This window comes from Mesocricetus auratus, unplaced genomic scaffold, assembly GCF_017639785.1.
Source record: "Mesocricetus auratus isolate SY011 unplaced genomic scaffold, BCM_Maur_2.0 Super-Scaffold_100027, whole genome shotgun sequence".
Taxonomy (NCBI): domain Eukaryota; kingdom Metazoa; phylum Chordata; class Mammalia; order Rodentia; family Cricetidae; genus Mesocricetus; species Mesocricetus auratus.
Genome location: NW_024429208.1, coordinates 9,752,794 through 9,770,803, shown reverse-complemented (window position 1 = coordinate 9,770,803; position 18,010 = coordinate 9,752,794). Strand labels below are relative to the sequence as shown.

Below are 18,010 nucleotides of genomic sequence, written 5' to 3'. Positions count from 1 at the left end.
TTGTTGGACCTGGGGTAATCAGGTTGGATTGGTCTGGATTTATCTGGACAAGCCTGTCAAGCCCTAGTGTCTTTCGAGTCTGTACTGAAGAGTGCTATGGACCTCAGGACTATAGCTTCCTGATGTGGGAAGGCCTTTGTAACCGTGTGTTCTTCCTCTCCAAAACAGATGGGCTGTGTCCATGGGCTGTGGCAGCTTCTCTCAGCCCTGCAGTCTGTCTGGCATTGGTTTCTCTCTCCAGGTGTGTGTGGATAAAAGGGATGAGTCACGGAGAAAAATGGAAACCTTTATTAGCTGAGAGAGCTGGCTTAGACCAGGTTAGGGGAGCATGGGGGAACCATGACAAAACTAACTAAAGGAGGTCTTGAAGAAGACGGACAAGTCACTATTTTAAGGCAAAGGAGCTCTGGATTGGTTCTGACAGAACACCTGAGTGTGAGCTGTCCAGGCTAAGCCTCTTTGCATATGAAGCCCTTGCGGGTAGCACCTTTGTGCTCACAGGACAAGAGGCAGGAGCCAGCATTTCCTGCTGCTCATGTTGATCCACTAAGGGCCAGGACCAAGGTCCGCGTCGGTCACTGGCCAGCACCTGATGAAGAGGAGCCATCTCCTCCAAGTTTGTGTTTGAAAACGCTCTTGAACCCAACTCTTCTAAAAGCTGCAACCCAGCAAGCTGAGCTCATGCAAGGGTTTGCTTCACTGTGAGTGTGGAAGACTCAGCACAGACAGAAACTGCAGGGACGGTGTGAAGGAACAGGCTTAAGGGCAGCGAGGAGGAAGATTCCGAGATTCAGAGGGAGGGATCTAGATAGGAGCTCGGGTGAGCCACAGAGGACATTACACAAAGCCAACAGTGTGAATCTCAGCGTTCCCTCTAAGACAGTGGAACAGTGTTCAGGAACATTTGGGTCACATTTCCTGTTCCTGTTTGGTCAGTGGTGGGAAGGGCAGGAAGGCCTGTCAAAGTGTGTCCCCATGCGCACAGCCATGTGTGTGGCCCTCTAGCCCAGCGCCACCTTCCTGGAGACTGTCTGGTAGAATACGCCGCGAAGCAGGGCCTGGTAGTTTGGTACACGGAATAGGTGGCGCTCACCAAAGGCCACATCATACTCGGCGGTCTTGCCAGTGACGAGCACGCGGATGTGGGGCTCATTCACCTGGGGTCCCACCACCACCACAAAGATCTCAATGCCCGCACGCTGGGCCTCCTGCACAGCCTTCTCAATGGCCTCTGCCGTGGCCCCCTGTGAGTTGCCATCTGAGAACAACAGGACTCTCTTCTTGGTGGCACCTAATGAGTTTTCCCGGTAGAAGCGAGTTACATAGCTCAGGGCATCGTTGACATCCGTGGCGTCATTGATGAAATCCATGCTGTCCACAGAGCTGGCCAGCACTGTGTAGTTCTGCAAGAACTGGAGGGCTGTGCGCCCTGGCTGTTGCTGGCCGAGGCCACTATACTGCACCACGGCTACCCGCACATCCTGGGAGGGGTCCGTCCTGTCTGCTGACAGGAAGCGCTCAGCAAGCCGCTTGGCGAAGACCTTGGTGGTTTCGAAGTTGTGGCTGCCAACACTGGCTGAGCCATCTAGCAGGATGGTGATGTCAGTCGGGGAGGAGAATGTGACTGTGGGGAGGGAATGGTGGCCTGAGGCTGGGTGAACTCCAGAGGGCTGGCTGGAGAGCACCCAGATTTTCAGAGGCGCCAAGCCCCAGAAGAGAGAACCAAGAGCACTGCTTTCCCACCCTGCCCTCCCCATCCTTGTACTCACTTGGGCAGGTATAATCCGGACACTTCTTATCTGGAAAGAGAAATCGCATGAAATGAATGCCATGCCCCCATGGCCCTACGCACCATGCCCACTTTGAGTCTCAGAGGAGCAGAGGCGGTCTGAAGGTCAGGCACTGTACTGTCAGAGCACTAGAAGCTCTGCTGACCAACTGCCCATCATGACTCTGGCACAATCTGCATCCCTTGACCAAGCTGTCCACATCATGGAGTCAGATCAACACAAGGCTGACACATGGTATCCCCATGGTGTTGGGGGTGGGGACCTTGACGCATACATGTGGCATGAGAACACCTGCCCTTAAGTCGCTCTGCTGGTCCAGAGGTCACCCTGGACAGTGCCACACAGCCTGGTCACAGTCCTTCGTAAGGTGACAGTGCATTCTGAGGTATGTTCCTACTCCAAACAGTCCCAGAAAGCTTGGGGGGCATGTCTAAGACAGGCCTGGGTACTGCCCACCCCGCCCTTTGATCCCCGGCACTCACCTATGCAGATCTGGGCCGTGATGTTCTTCAGAAAACCATCGTCTAGAAGCTCTGCATAGTTCTCCTTCACCAGGGAGATGCCCGGCCGGCCTTGCGACAACAGGCCTTGGCAGGAAATGACGTTGAGTTGGTCAGAGCCCGCGACAAAGCCAAACACATCCTTGATGCCCACAGAAACTACCTGCAGAGGACAGGGTTGGAGGGATCAGCCTGACCCTGTACTTCTTCCCTGGAGAGCAGTCACCATGTGCAAGGGGCCCCATTCCGCCACCGCTAGGGCTGTGCAGCTGCCCACCTGAATGTCCGGGCCACAGAGGACACTGAGGGGCGTCGTGTCCCGCTGAGTGTCAGAGCGCCCATCCGTGATGACCAGAGCGATGCGGTTGTTCTGGGTGGGTGGAAGCAGCCGGTCCCGGGTGTACTGCAGCGCCTCCCCGGTGAACGTGCCACCCGCCATCCACTGCAGCTTCTTCACGGCTCTGCATGGAAGACAGACAGGTCAGGTCACAGCCAGGGTCACAGCCAGGTCACAGCCAGGTCACAGCCAGGGTCAGGTCCCGGCTGGACCAGGGACGGGGCAGTGATCTTGGGAATCCTCTTACTCTTTGAAGTCCTGGGCGTTGCGGATGTTGGGGCTCCGCATGTCCACGTGCTCTTGCATCTGGTTGTGGCTGTACTGCACCACGCCCGCATGCGACTGCCCTGGCTCGAACTATAGAAATGATACATACCATCAGGTCTCGAGTTCAACACCCCTGTGTCCTGGAACCCCAGCATGCCAAGGGCCTCTCCCCTGAGGCCTGAGACCCCTGCATGCTCATGCACACAGGGCCTTCCATAACTACTCCTCAGGCCCACAAGGCTCTGTACATGGCCCTCCCAGGTTCCATCATGAAAGGATGAGTTCTTGACCCACTGTCAAGGGTCTCTGCATGCATTTAGCTTCCGTGGACATTAAAGATAAGTTTGGCTTTGTTGCAGGCTCTGGCCGGCTCAACGTATACATAAATTTCAGTGTACATGGTGATAAGCTGGGAAGCCACCGTGGAGGGGCTGGACTCTCTGTTAGCTCTACCTGTGGTCCCGGGTTGGCTTGTGCTCACCTTAACCAGCTCATCCTTGCTCAGCCGGTCAATGACCTTGATGATGAAGTCCTTGGCAATCTCAAAGTTCTGTAGGCCAATGCTCTCAGAGCTGTCCAGCACGAAGAGGATGTCAATGGGGCCGCATGTGCACTCTAGGAGGTGGGATGGGCCAGCCCTTAGTGCCCTTCTACATACAGGCTTCCCTCCGTACTCCATGGTCCCACCCCACATTGTCCCCTTGCGAGGCAGGCTTGCCAGGTTGGCCTTTGTTGACCAGACCCAACAGTCGCCACCCTTGTGCCTCTATCCTCATTCTCATCCTGTGGGAGAGTGAATAAGACAGACCGGGTGGTCCGGTTCCTGCTCCAGACCGCCCATGGTTTCTCGAAACGTTAGGGAGAGAGGACAGGGAACGGCAGTGTCCTAGGCCTGCGTGCCCCCAGGGTGCCGCTCACTGGGAAGGCAGATGGGTGAGAGAGCAAGGTGGATGGGTGTTTGCTGCACTGCTAGCCCACTGCAGAGCCAGGATGGGTCCACTTAACGCCTCACAGGAACTCCCGAGAGTGTAGAGGCACCACTCACCACAGCAGGCTGAGGAGAGAGGAGAAAGAGCACTAAATAGAGCAGCTCCGGACTACAAAGTGCCCTGTCCTGCTCTGCCTACCTTTACCTAGCTCTGTCCAGGCTGCCCTCAGCAAGTCAGAGTCCCCGAGATCTCAGAGGGTGTGTAGCCCAGCCCTGGCGCTCTAGTATGGGGGGCCAATAATCTCAGTAGGGTACCTAGGCACTGCTTGCCTGATGGGGGCTGTCCTTCTGTATGTATGTCTATCTTATTGGTTGATGAATAACACACTGTTTGGCCAACAGAGGCAGGAAGAAGTAGGAGATGAGGAGAATTCTGGGAAAGGTAGGCAGAGAGGCATGGAAGAGAGACACCACGTAGCAGAGGGAGGAATAAGAGGTCCAGACCCTTCTCTGGTAAGACAAGACCACGTGGAAATACTTAGATTAATAGAAATGGGTTAATAATTAAGACAGAGCTAACCAATAAGAAGCCCTAGCCATCAACCAACAGTTTTATGATTAACATAGCATCCATGTGTTTATTTGGGGCTCAAGGATGGTGGATCTGTCAGGACAAGGAAACTCCAGCAACACTTGCCTATGCCTCCCACCCCTAGAGACCCTTCTGGAGTAGAATGCTGGGCCCCATAGCTGTCAGGAACTTGCTATCTCATTAAGAAAGTCACCCTAAGATCTGGATACTCACAGCACATTTTCATGATGATATCCAAAATCTCACACTCCTGGGGAGAGAGGTGAGAATATTAATGTGACCTAGGCAGAGGCCATTCCTGGTGTTCCCTGGGAATCTCTGGGGGCTAGATCTGTGCAGGGACTTCTCACAGCCTAGAGTGTTCCTGTCTTAATTAAACCCCTAAGAATATAAGATATGATGCAGTTTCCATCGCATAGCTATCACGTGTCCCCCAACCATATGTCTCCCGTGGCTGTCTCATGTCCCCTGTAGTCATCCCATGTCCCAGTGGCAGTCATGAGTCCCTGTGGTCTGAGTGCAAGGCTTCAGGCCACCTGCCCCAGCTGTTCCCATCTGTGAACAGTGTTTGGGAGCTCCAGGTTTCACTAATGCCCCCATCAAGATCCGTGGCCATAGTGGTCAGCCCCTGGATCTCATTTACAGACATCCTACTTACATCTGGCCCAGGTGGTCCCACATGTCCTGGAGGTCCCTGTCAGAGAAAGAGCAGACAAAGACTCTAAGTGGGGAGCTTGTGCCCAAGGATTCCTAAACTATTTGTCTTTAAGGAACCTCTGTGCTCCCAGCTGCCCTCGGGGCAAGCCTGGTCCCTGGAGTCCCTTGACTTCCACCTCTAATTGCTGCATATGGCCTTGCCTCACCTCCATCCCCAACCCCTACAGCCACATCACCTACCTGGGGTCCTTCTGGGCCTCGGTATCCCTTTGCCCCTTTGGCCCCACGGGGTGAAATGTCGTTGTTCTGGAAGGAAATGGCATGGTGTCAGCAGGAACAGTCACGTGTACCAGTTGCCCTCACTCTAGCCCAGCTGCTCCGGCCCCTCCGAGTACATGTCCGGCCTTCCCCTGATCCTCCGTTCCAGTGAGCAAAGCCTGTAGGGTTCACACTCTTGAAAGGCTCTGCCCCTCACCCCACCCCACTTACATCCTCTCCTGGGTCTCCAACTTCACCCTCATCCCCCTTGAGACCAGGGTAGCCTTTTGTGCCCTGCAGGAGACAAAACACATGGGTCAGTGGGACCTAGGATGTAGAGTAGGCAGAGAAGATAGAGGTGACATGGCTGGAGAGTCCCTGAAGTCAGCGAGCTAACCCTAGAGTCACATATCGGTGTATGTGCACACTGCCTGGTGTCATGTGGGAAAATGCTCACGGTGTGTTTACTGTCAAGGCAGGCCCATGCAGGTGCATGTATGCAGTGTGAACACGTCTATGACCTGTCAGAGGCATGGCGGGGATACTCACATTTATCCCAGGGGGGCCTCTGTTGCCTGGATACCCCTGCAAAGGAAGATAGGATGGTTCAGTGGCGGGGGTTGGGGGTGGATGACAACAGCCAAGTGACAACCACAGGTGGATGGACCCAGAGTTGGCAGAGGCCCAGACCCAAATGCCTGGACTAGCAGATGGCTCTGGTTTTTCTCATCCATCCAGGTGCCTAGGTGGATATCTGCCTTGGTAGATATGTAGGCAGGCCTATAACACTCACAGGGAAGCCAGGGAAGCCTTCTGTGCCATTTCCTGGTGGACCGTCTTCACCCTGAGAGTAGAGAGAGTTGCTATCCATCATGTGAGATGGTGGCTAGGTGCCTGGGGGAAGTCCAGGACAGCTGTGTCCCCAGCCAGGGAAAAGCTACCACCCCAGGTCTGCCCTGGATTGAACTTTTAAGCAAGAGGGTCTTGTCCGAGGTATCCTCATCCTTGAGAGCAGACTGTAGATGCCCCAACCCCAGCACCTCTCCAAGGGTCCAAGTAAGGTAGGTCCCAGCTGCCGAGTCTCTGGGGACCCAGCAGTAACCCAGTAGGACTGTTCTCTCAAATACTTACCCTTTCACCCATTAGTCCCGGGTCTCCAGGGGGTCCAGCGGGTCCTGGAGCTCCTCTGAGACCCTAGAGAAGGGGGACAAGTAATAGCCAGGCTATAGGCACAATATCCTCCCTGGGACCTGGTCTCTCCCAGGGCAAGAGAGGGAAGGCCAGGTACAGAAAGATGGCATGGGGGTATGGGAGATGCTGAGGACTAGGGTCGTCCTCAGAGTGATACTCAGGGCTGGCCTCCTAGGTGACTAGCAGTGCAGAGAGGGCAAGTACTTACCTCAGGGCCTGGAGGACCCTCATCACCTCTGTATCCTTTAGGTCCAATGGGGCCAGCCTCACCCTGGGAGATTAAAAGCCATGAGAGTTCTGCTCATTATCCCCAGCCCACAATTGTTTTCCTTCCCTGAGAACTGAGAGTCCCAGAGCATGGGGTTCTATCTCATGTGGAGAAATTGGGCTTTACCACTGTCATCTAGGGCCCTGGACACAGGGGTGGAGGACCCTTGGGGCCTCATGACAGATGGGGCCAGTGGCCAGCATGGGGTGTGGTTAGGGTAGGTTCCCTGCAGGTCCCTCCTCTCCACTGTTCATGCTGGAGCCTTCTCTTTAGGTCTCAGGGCATGTGGTTCCTTTTTGTTCATGGGCCTGGAAGCACCGCCAAGTCTTCAGCCCCTTCCTTACCAGACTTCTGACCACATGGACACAAACAAGGACAACTGCAGACTCAGGCTGTTTGTTCCCGAGATGCATGACCTATCTACCTAGTTCTCTCCTGGGGATCTGGGGACCATATCTGGTCTGGGGCAAGAAGCCCCAGTGTCTCTGGGTTGAGCCTGGCTCCCTGAACGTGGGCTCTGAAAGATCTAACCCACACTCTTACATCATGGAACCTCTTGTACGTCAATTCTCCCAAACTCACCTCTGTTCAGTCTCATATTTGTGTCTCCCAAGGATTCAGAGTTCATCTCCACCCACCCCACAGCCTAGGCACTCACTTCTGTCCTCATTGCCATAGTCTCCCTCCCTGTATGGCCAGGTCTCTATCACCCCTCACTCCCACGCTACCAGGCCCTGTGAACACAACAGCTAATGGCCAGGGTGGTATGGCATCTGCAAGTGTTCGTGCCCCACAGCCTCCAGTGCATCCCTTGGCCCCGTGTTGAACACTGACACACATCCATACCCAAGCTAGCTCTGAGCACGGACAAGATGTGTCTGCAGGAATGTATACTGTAGGAGGTCCCCCATGCCGAGCCACTGGGAGCATTTCTTTCGGAAGACCCGGATGAAGCACTTAGCTTAAGTACTGAGTGGTGCAGGAGCCTACAAGCTTCAAGGTATCACAGTTCCCTGCACTACGTGAAGCTTCCTACCGAATCTCCAGGGATGCCGATGGGGCCTTCTCTTCCTTGGTCACCTTGTGGTCCAGCTTCACCCTGGGGGAGAAATGAACCCATGAGTGCAGAGGTAGAGGCCACATGGCCAGCAGCAATTTACTCTAGGAGTAGCAAGCTACCTTGGTGGCTAGCTATTGAGGCATGCTGGTGAGGACTGAAAGAGTCTGCTGAACTCAAAACCGTAGACCAAGGCTGGCCCCACTTGCAGATTCTCCTCCTCTGGATGGGCTCACAAATGAGCAGGCCTCTGATGGGATGTGGACTGATGCCCCTACCTTGGGTGTTCAGAGCCCTGCCAGTTCCTGCGCTCCATAGGAAGGCCGGAGAGCTGAGGGCTGCATAGCTGGCCCTGTGAAACTGTACTCAACTCCAGCCTCAGTGTGTCCCCTAGACATCCCCAAGACATGACTCACCGGGTCTCCCCTTGGGCCCCTCACACCAGGGGTCCCCCGAGGTCCTCTTTCACCAGGGCCGCCCTGTGTGGAGAGAAGCAGACTTGAGGCTGTTTGTGATCCACTGCTGGGAAGGGTGGGAGCTTGAAGGCTGGGCCCAGCGATCTCCCCAGTTGTCTCTGTCATCATGCCAGATCTTTTCAGAGGAGGGTCTCTGTGGCTCCTCAGGCTGTCTGCCTCCACAGACTCCCAAGTGACCCAAGGCCCGGTACGCAAGGTGAATCTAGAATGGTTAGGGTCTGGCTTCCTGCCTAGCCAAGGCATGCAGACAGAAGCCCTAAGGACCCACAGTGGTCAGGCTCAGGGCAGGCTGCACAAGCCTTTGCTGTTGATGGTGAGGACAATAGTGACTCACCCTCTCTCCTGGGGGACCATCTGGGCCAGCATTCCCCTAGGACAAGGAGGAATAACACGTTAGTCTGTGCACTAGCTTGCTCTAAGCCCACAAGTGGGGATGGAGGCTGGACAAGGGATAGGGGTGTTTACCTCATCACCAGCCTCTCCTTTCTCCCCGGGGGGACCAGGCTCTCCCGGATCACCCTGGGGAAGACAAGTTGAGAATGACCACAAGCCCCAGTGTCCATGAGGCTCATCCAATCCCATCATATGTCAAGTCATCTTACTTCATCTCCAGGTGGCCCTGAGCTCCCTGGTCTCCCAGCCTCACCGTCTGCTCCAGCTTCACCCTGGGGGAGATCAGAGATGTCATGAATGCTTGGTCCACAGGTTCAGACACTGGAAGCCACATCAGGGCCTGGGTCCCAGTGACGACACTCTCATACCCAAACCTCAGGTCACCCAACTAACTCTGGAAGAGTCCTGACCTCCCAGGGTCCCCACAATTCACCCACATCTGCATAGGCTGACCATCTCAGCCTTAGAACTGCTCAGGTCCAGACCTGAGATGCTTGATGGTGAATGGTAAACTCGAGTCTGCCAATTGCGTTTTCATGGCTGCACTTCTCAGAGCCAAGCTCCTCACACTGGCTCCCAGGAGGAATTCTTGACCCCGGCCCTAATAGATGTTGAAGTCTCCATTCTCTGGGGCTGCTTGTCACCTACCTTTTCTCCTTTTAGTCCAAAGGCACCAGCATCACCCTTGGGACCTGGGGGTCCTTGAATGCCCTGGTGGGAAGTTAGAAATGGAGATTATAGCTACCCAAGATCTCCATGGGCCCCCGATAAGCTGCCAAGCACAGACTGAGCAAACAAATCAAATTAATTCATATACAGCTCACTATTGGGTTGCCTATTGGGCAGAGTCAGTATAACAAGGGTTGGATCAAAATCCCCAAAACCCATGATTCCAAAATATAGGGGGTAGAGGAAGTGACTTACATCGAATCCTGGCGATCCCTTGCAGCCTGGTAGTCCTGGGAACCCTGTCTCCCCCTGGCAAAAGGAAACATCAGGGTTGGAATGGTTGAGTGGAGACGTGATCACTGTTCATCCAAGCCCCTCCCAGGAAGGTCAGGAGCCCTCTGAACTTAAGTAGATCTCTTGAGGTTTACTATGACCTAGGTCTTGGCAGGAAACATCACCTGACTCTCACTCCTAAGTTTCCCAGGAAGACCCACCATGGGAACTGCGCCTGTGCACTTGGGGCAGCCCCTGGCTTTGAATACCTCCCATCCTAGAGAGCACACCCCGCCCTCTTAGTACACCCCGCCCTCTTAGCACGCCCCGCCCTCATGATTACCTTCATGCCGTCTATCCCGTCAATGCCTCGCTTGCCTTTCTCACCCTGGGAGACACGGAGACAAAGGAAGATTAGACAAAGGACAGACGTCACTAGCACCGGCCCACGAAAAGCGTTCATGTCCCTGACCCATCCATACTTGCCTTGTAGCCTTTAGGTCCTCTGGAACCCTGTGGAAACAGGAAGAAGGCGGTGAGAGGTAGTCCCCTGGCTGGACCAGAGGGCAGCCAGCCCACACTGCACCGTCACCCTCCCGTTAGGTGGGAGTGAGACACTTGCAATGTGGCTACAACAGCATCCCACTGACCCAAGGGAACAGGGGTTGTGGAGATCAGGGACAGTGGACAGAATGGGTAGGGAAGCAGACAGGGCGTGCATTCGGAGGATCCTTAGGATCTGCCCACTGAGGCAGAGTGCTAGCTTCCATCTTCAGTCCTCTCTGATCCAGGTGGCCTGAAGTGGCAGCAGAACTCAGGGCACCTGTCCCTAGAGACCAGCCACATTCCCCCTGAGGCATAGAGTGGGACAGGAGGGTCTATTTCCCATGCTTCCTCCTGACAGAAACACTAGCTATCTCCCTGTGATGCTCGTCAGACAAATAACTCTGCACCCAGAGGTACAAGCTTGACGCTGGTCTTCACTTACCTTCTCTCCACGGCTGCCTTTTTCTCCCTACGAGCCAAGCAGAAAAGGAAGGGATACGTTATTGTCATACAGACCAGTTTGTACCTCACTGCCAAACTCCACCCGAGAGAGGTAACTGAACATTAGGGACACATACCTTCATACCCTGGTACCCGACTGGTCCAAGGTCCCCGGGTCTTCCCTGGAATAGGATGAGAGACAGACAGTCAGACATCCCTGGAGAGCAGGGGAAGGTCCCACTCAGCCCACCTCACCTCTCACTGCAGCTAGAAAGATGCACATAGAATCCTCGAGTGACCTGCTATGAGGCCCCTGAAGGGTCTCCAAGATCTCATGGCAAACTGCAGGAGGGAACCCAGGACACCCAGGAGGGAGGAGAAGGAGGACACAGTAACCCAGAGGAAGGGGAGCCAGGGCACCCTGAGGAGGGGCAGAAGGGAAGGGGGCATTGCCAGGGGACAAATAATGACCCAAAGCAGAGTCCTGGGACCTGGCTTGACCACTGGGTTAGCTTTCTTCCCCCCCAAGCAAAAGACACGCTGTGAGATCTCTGTGCTCAAAGCTGTTGTTCTGGAAGTTTCTGTGGCTCAGATCCCCAGCCTCAGGCTTCTTAGCATTTGTCCCAATGGTCATGCAGACAGTGACGCATACTTACAGGGTCCCCAGCTTCTCCCTTCTCTCCTGGAAGACCTGGCTTTCCTCGTTCCCCCTGGAAGGCAGAGGACATCAGCTCAAGGGGACCAGGTCAGGAGCCACGCCCATCTGTTCTGGCAAGTTGGGCAAGACCCCTTGGGCATGAAAAACATCTTCAGAGTAATTCCATTCAGGCTCCAGAGCTGTTCTGGCCCTGGTTCTGGGTCTGCCTGGGTTCTGGGGGTCTTCCCCAGGTTCCTCGTGGCTGTGTCACCCTGGCCAGACTTGGGCCTAGAGCTGTGGCTACACCCACAAGTCCTCAAGGCTGAGCCGGTGTGCTGCTCCAGGCCAGAGGAACAGGAGGACCCAGCACAGGAATGTCCCTGAGGGGCCGTAGCTCAGCTCTGTGGATGGTGGCCGTGTGGCCCTAGCTTCTCCCATAGTGTTCAATTTGTCCCATGTGAGTCACAGTAGTGCGTGGACCCCCATTTTCAGAATCAAGTGGATGCTGAACTGAAGGCAGCCTTCTGCATCACAAGGGGAGGCTTGCAACCCCAATTCCCACACCCTACACCCACATGTGAGTGCTTCCCAGTCTTTCTCCCTGGACAAAGGCGCTTGCCCAGACAGTGTTGGGCGTACAAGGTTCCCAAGGAGGTGGGCACAGAGCTAAGGCTTCCAGCGGCTCCATCTTAATAGAAGCAAGGCAATTTCAGCCACTCACCTCATACCCGGGGTCGCCTCGGGGCCCAGGAGGTCCTCTGGCAGCCTGAAAGAAACAAGAGATACCCTATTCATCCCCAGATCCTAGACAAGGTCAAGGGGCCAGCAGGGAAGGCAGACCACACTTACCTGACATTCAAAGGTACAGCACTGGAGGAGAAAGGATAGGACACCAGTCAGAATCCAAAAGCAGGGGATGGGTGCCCCAACAAGGACAGGGAAGGGCCCTGGGACACCCACTCCAACAGGGGGCGCACCGCCAGGACCAGGACCTGTGTAAGACGCAGGCCCTGACAAGGCTCAGGGGGGAGGCGCTTACCACTTGCTCCACGTTGTTTTTCTGAAAAGGAAATCGAAGAGCGAGTTACTCTCTCCTCTGGGCACAGGCCTCCTTCCCACACCCCGAAGACGGCAGTGCTCACAATCATGTCCACAATGGTGTCAATAGTCTGGCTGATGGTCTCTTCGGCATCGCGGCTCTGCCCCCAGTCAGCTGCCGTGAAATTGCGCCGGTATGTGTGGTCTGTGGCGATGATGCTTAGACGGGGTTCCTGGGCACGTGGAGGAGGGGACAATGAGTTTCCTCCAAGATGCCATGCACCACTGTGACCTGGGTGGTGGCTGCGGAGCCAGCGCAGGGATACCCAAGCTCCTCAGGGGGGTGGGCTAGGACTGTCCACTGGGATGTCTCCACCCCAAGGGTCACACCGGGAGCCCAGCCCATGGGAGGTCTTGAAACAGACATTTTGTGTGTGCCCAAACAGCAGCAGAGGGGAGGACACTAGTGGCCCTGGGACCCAGATGGCAGGAGCCCCGAGACCCTCCATCTTGTGTGTTGAGAGCATAAAAGGGGGTGGGGTCTTACCAGATGGTCAGGTGTGATGGCCACAGAGAAGACTTTGACACCCAGGTGTTTAGCCTCATTCACTGCATCTTCCAGGCCCCCACACGGTTCCTTGTAGCCCTCTAGAGGGTGCCCATCGGTCACCACGATCAGGTACTTGTTCTCCTTCAGGTGGGAGCCCCTGGAGAGGTGGGCAGCATGAGGGCCTCTCTAGGGCTCAGAACCTGCGAGCCAGAGCTGAGACCCTTAGAGCTGGCAGTCAGGGGTCCAGGAGACGGAGCTGGGGCATCTCAGGACATGCTGTCCCCTGTCACCCAGGGAGCAGGAGTCACCATCGATCATAATTGTAGTGTCAGGTCTAGTTACATGTCCATGTCTTTGAGGTGCACACTTTGAGGAAAGGGAGCAGTCCTCAGTTTGCACCCTAAGTGGGCATTGTCTCAAGGTGCCTTGGACCCCAAACCTCTGAGAACAAGAGAGCCAGGGTGACCCTGGGCTGGTGGGTGTGGTGGTCCTGTGGAAGGCAATCGGTGTGAGAGGTAGGGGGACTCAGATAGCCTCGGATTGTTTCGCCCTGTACAGTGCAATGGGCCTCCCTGAGGAAGAGGTCAGAGTGGGCAGGGGGCCACGCAGACGTCAGGGCTTTTCCACGCGCTGGGGCCACATCATGTGCATTCTAGAACATCCGCCTTCAAGTTTATTCTGTGGGTTGCATGTGGCGGCCATGCACTAGCCCACGCCCCCAATCCAGCCATAGCCCTCTCACCCCATAAAGCTACAGATGGGAGATAAGGCCTGGACCACCCTGTGCGATTTCATCACACATTGCTGTTAATGTGGAAAGGCTAAATGGGCCTTGGAATGGGGCTCAGCCCTGCAGCCTCACAGTGCTGGGATATCTCAATGAAGCCACAGAAGGGAGGACTGGTGAGGGCCAGGTATCTCTCCCCTGAGCTGGCTGCACTGGGCAGCTGATGCCGTGGGAAGATGGGTACACGTGTAGCTCGTGCCTACCCTGCCGGTCATGGAATGCTCTGGGAAGGAGTAGAGTCATAGCCACCTGTCCACCCATCAGCTCAGTGCCCGGGTCATTATGGGAAAGCGTCTAGCCATGTGAGGAACGGACCTCAGACCCACACATGAGAGGAACTAAAACAGAAGTCATTCTGTCCACCGCTAACGGACTTCAGCTGGGAGGTCCCAGGGCTGCGTGGCCATAGCTGTACTGCAGTAACTGGCCCCCCCCATCTCTCTCTGTCACTATCTGCTCCTCTGTCTCTCTTGCCTCTTTCTCTGGGTGGTGACCAGGGCCATTTTGCTCACCAGCTGAGACAGTAGCTAGATACATGGATGGTGGAAATTGGCACGTGGTCCTGTGGTCTCTGGCAAGGTGAATAGGTTTGTGGCTACAGACACATTGACCCTGAGGTAGAGTCTCTAGACATTCAGCCCAGTGCTTGATGGGTAATGGGCAGCCTGGTGGAAGTTCACCTGGCCATGGAAAGCGGGCCAAGGGGGCCCCCTCTAACACACGGGTTGAGAAGGCCTGTGTCTGGAGTCACTGAGACTGTCCCGGCTGGTAGGGTTAGATATGATGGGCCCGGATTTGGCCGTTGGGCATGGCCATACACCACTCACCCTATGAGCAGCTCTTCTAGCCCCTTCTTGATGGCACAGTCGGTGTAGGTGCCTTTGCCGAAGTACTTGACCGCATCCACGCTAGCCTTGAGCTCATCGCGGCCACTGGGCATGCGTGTGAGCCCTCGGATGATCTCCACCTCGTCACTGTAGTGCAGGGCACCCGCATTCCAAACCAAGTTGCGGTCGCACCGGTAGTACCTGTGAGGCATAGGTGGGATGAGGGGAGGGAAGCCTAACCCTGGCCTTCATGAACGAACATGTTGACTCACCCATCTCACAGGTGATGGGCAGGCTTCTCACCCATCTCACAGGTGATGAGCAGGCTTCTCACCCATCTCACAGATGGGCAGGTGTCCCATGACAAAGAGGGGTGGTCCCTGCCCTGGGACCACACAATGGGTATGGCTGATAAACCAACCTGAGTCTCAACTGAGCTGTACATATGACCTCACTGGGACCACAGACCCCCCCCATGTACTGCAGAGGGCTAGGTGAGGGTAGAGGTAGGCACAGGCTAGCTCTAAATAGGACATGGGGGTTTCCAAGTTGCCTCCACCCTGCTCTGTAGAATCTGGCCACTTAGCTCTCCACGGTGTGCTGTGGTGGCCCATGTGGTTTTTAGGAGACAGGGTGTCCAAGGCCCCTGTTATAAAATGTCACTCTACCCCATATCGCAGGTGGGACCCTGAGATGCAGAAGCTGGGTAAAGGGACTGAGAACACCTCACTGTTGTCAGCCTCTGCACCTTCTTCCCTTTCCTACGGCCCCAGACATTTTCACTAAGTTCAGGTTTCCAATTTCCCAAGTCCCCCAAGGTGGGCAGCCCTGGGGTAGACGGTTCACTCTAGTCTTCTGGGGCTATGGTGTCTATGGGTGTGGCCCTGGGCCCTGGATGGGTAGTTAGTAAGGTTGAGGCTTGTGTTGGCCGAGTTCCTGTCCTCACACTGACTGACCACTGTACAGGGACCCTGTTAATAGGGGGAGGCTCATTATCTCTGTCCTCCCTCAGGACTGCCCCCAGCCACACCCTCCATTCTCAGTGCTCCCCTGAGGAGGAAGCAAGGAAGCGAGTGAATGAAATCTGCTGTGTCCCACACTCCCCTTCTCCCAGCCTGTGCTGAGGACACTGGGGATGTTTGGCCCAGGACTTAAGCAGAAACTCTGATGGTCATGCGGGCCAGGTGGGGCCCAGGCATCTGGCTGGCATAGCTGCGTATCGGGCTGACTCCCCCCACAGTCCTGTCTGTGTTTGGAGTATGGAGACCCCCACGTCTCCACCCTCAGTGTTGTCTCCTCAGTCCTGCCGGAAGCCGACTCCTCCCGCTGTTCCATCTCATGCTCCCTTGGCCTCCCCGTCCCCACAGCTGCATTTACACAGGCTGGAGCTCAGCTTGGAGTGGGAGGTTAAGGCTCAGCTCTGCAGGCAGGTCCACCCCCTCCCCAGGCCCACAGAGACACAGGACAGGCCAAGGCAAGCTCACGCTACCTGTCTCTCAGGTTGTCGATAAAGCGCTTGGTGAAGGATTTCACCTTGTCCACCAGAGCTCCATAGGGTTTCAGCCTCAAGGCCACACTTTCCGAGGTGTCCAGCACGAAGAATAGATCCACAGGGCAGTCTGAGCCAGGGAAGGTCCCGTAAGGTCACTTAGCCTTGCCCCAAGTCCCCCTGGGAGCACCAGGCTCCTTCACACATCCCCAGTCAGGCCAGGGCCTCCCTGAGACACTGTCCATTCTTAGCAGCAGGGTTCTGGGCAGGTGATGGCAGCCCACCAGTCACCTGACTGGTAGGCAACACCCAGCAGGGTCTGAGTGACACCCAGGGTGTCCTGTCCTTTGAACAGAGCCTCCCTCAGTTAGAGTGGCCTTGGCCAGTTATAGAGGGCAGAGGCTGCCTGGGAGAACCAGACTATTTCTCACTTTCAACTCAAAGCCCTGACCTCATGCTGAGGTGTGAAGGGTCAGGTTTCCTACACTGGCTGTCAGGCAAAGAGAGAATAGCAGTTCTGGGGCCTCTGACAATCACTCAATAGGGACAGAACACAGATGGGGAGTGGTTGTCACAGGCTCCCTTCACTGGTAGTCCCCCTGAAGTTTCCCACCTTGTTATCCCCCTAGCATGGAGAGACTTGAGGTGACAGGGATTCAGGGCCTTGTGGCTTGGAGCTGAGTGTTCCAACTGCTTCAAGATGGGAACTGACTGGGATGCAGGCTTGGACAAGGGACAAGGACCCTTCTTGGTGGCTCTCCATGGGATTAAGACAAAAGGGGACAAGGGGCAGTACCCAGGTGGGGATGGGCAGGCGCTGAGTCTGTCTACTTCCAGGCCTTCAGGCAGCTTAAGTACAGCAGTCGGAGAGGGCAACGAGTTTACTCACCTTGGTAGGCAATAGGCTTGGGGCCCTGGATGTCCTGCGAGGCCACCCAGCAGGCCTGCAGCAGCAGGGGCAGCAGCGTGAGGGCCAGCCTCATGTTTCTGGCTGGCCTGCCGGTCACCGTCAAGTGTGGGCCAGGGTCAGGGTGGGCGCTGGTGATGGCAGAGTAAGAGGTTGTCTCCGCTTGCTGCAGTTAGAGCCCTGGGCTGTGGAGAGTCAGGGAGGGTGGAGGGAGGGAGGGAGGTGCAAAGAGGGGAGGGATCAGGAGAGGAGGGGGAGAGGAAGGAGGAGGGCCTTGGAGCTGAGTGAGTCACAGCATCGGGTCTCTGGAACCTCAAAGAGAAAAATACCCCTCTCCAGTAGGGTACTCTGAGCCAATATACTCCTTGGCTGTGGAATTCCAGTGGCCACAGTGTGTGGGGGACATTTGCTCACTCGGAGTCGACTGCCCTGTGTAATGTAGGACGAAGTATAGTGTGTACGAAGTAAGTGATCCCTGAAGGAGGATCAGGAAATATTTCTGGCAGTTTCATTCCCAAATACCGCCTGTGGGACTGACCGAGCCCAGTTTACTGGTGTGAGTACCAGCTCCCACAGACACTGCTTTCTCGGGCGTTGGAAATTTTCGTGCAGCTGTCTCTTCAGTTTAGTTAAATGCGTATTTGCCAAAGGTATTTACATTGGGAAAACCAAGTTGTCAACAACAACCATATGGATGTGTTTGTGGAAGTCTCTATCTCACTGTCTCTGTCTCTGTCTCTCTCTGTGTGTGTGTGTGTGTGTGTGTGTGTGTGTGTGTGTGTGTGTGTACTGATAAAGTCTCTGGAGGAGAGGCCTCCAGATAAAGCCAGAGCCATTCTTGCCCAGAGAAGATTCCAGAACAATGGTGTAGTTGTTAGAACACAAAGGCTTGATTACAAATATTAACATCATTAATAGTAAAAGTTCTTTAAAGAAAGCCAGCAGTGACACTTGATCCCAGGACTCCATGAGATCGAATACCTTGTCTTTATGTCTGCCCTATAGAATGTGTCACCATGGTGGACACATGGTCCTACTGGCACTAATCTCATGCCCCCCCCATAGCTTCATTCTGTGGCTTCATGCTATACACATGGCCTTCTTGCTTGGGCTTTGGAGCTGAGCTGTTTCC

The 18,010-nt window shown here is 55.3% G+C and overlaps 1 protein-coding gene across 1 annotated transcript; it reads right to left on the bottom strand.

Annotated features, from left to right (window-relative positions):
* Window positions 1-272: 272 nt before the first annotated feature.
* On the bottom strand, window positions 273-17,067 carry Col6a1 (collagen type VI alpha 1 chain). The gene is given in 35 exon segments (NM_001281594.1): window positions 273-1,624; window positions 1,770-1,799; window positions 2,273-2,453; window positions 2,568-2,751; window positions 2,875-2,984; window positions 3,376-3,509; window positions 3,940-3,948; window positions 4,628-4,664; window positions 5,073-5,108; window positions 5,312-5,377; window positions 5,561-5,623; window positions 5,879-5,914; window positions 6,123-6,173; window positions 6,461-6,523; window positions 6,729-6,791; window positions 7,825-7,887; window positions 8,262-8,324; window positions 8,656-8,691; window positions 8,787-8,840; window positions 8,924-8,986; window positions 9,363-9,425; window positions 9,639-9,692; window positions 10,000-10,044; window positions 10,143-10,169; window positions 10,645-10,671; window positions 10,781-10,825; window positions 11,300-11,353; window positions 12,002-12,046; window positions 12,130-12,150; window positions 12,320-12,340; window positions 12,423-12,551; window positions 12,866-13,025; window positions 14,483-14,683; window positions 15,972-16,101; window positions 16,861-17,067. Coding segments are annotated over 35 exon segments (3,081 nt in total). The 5' UTR covers window positions 16,955-17,067; the 3' UTR covers window positions 273-1,001.
* Between the last annotated feature and the right edge of the window lie 943 nt (window positions 17,068-18,010).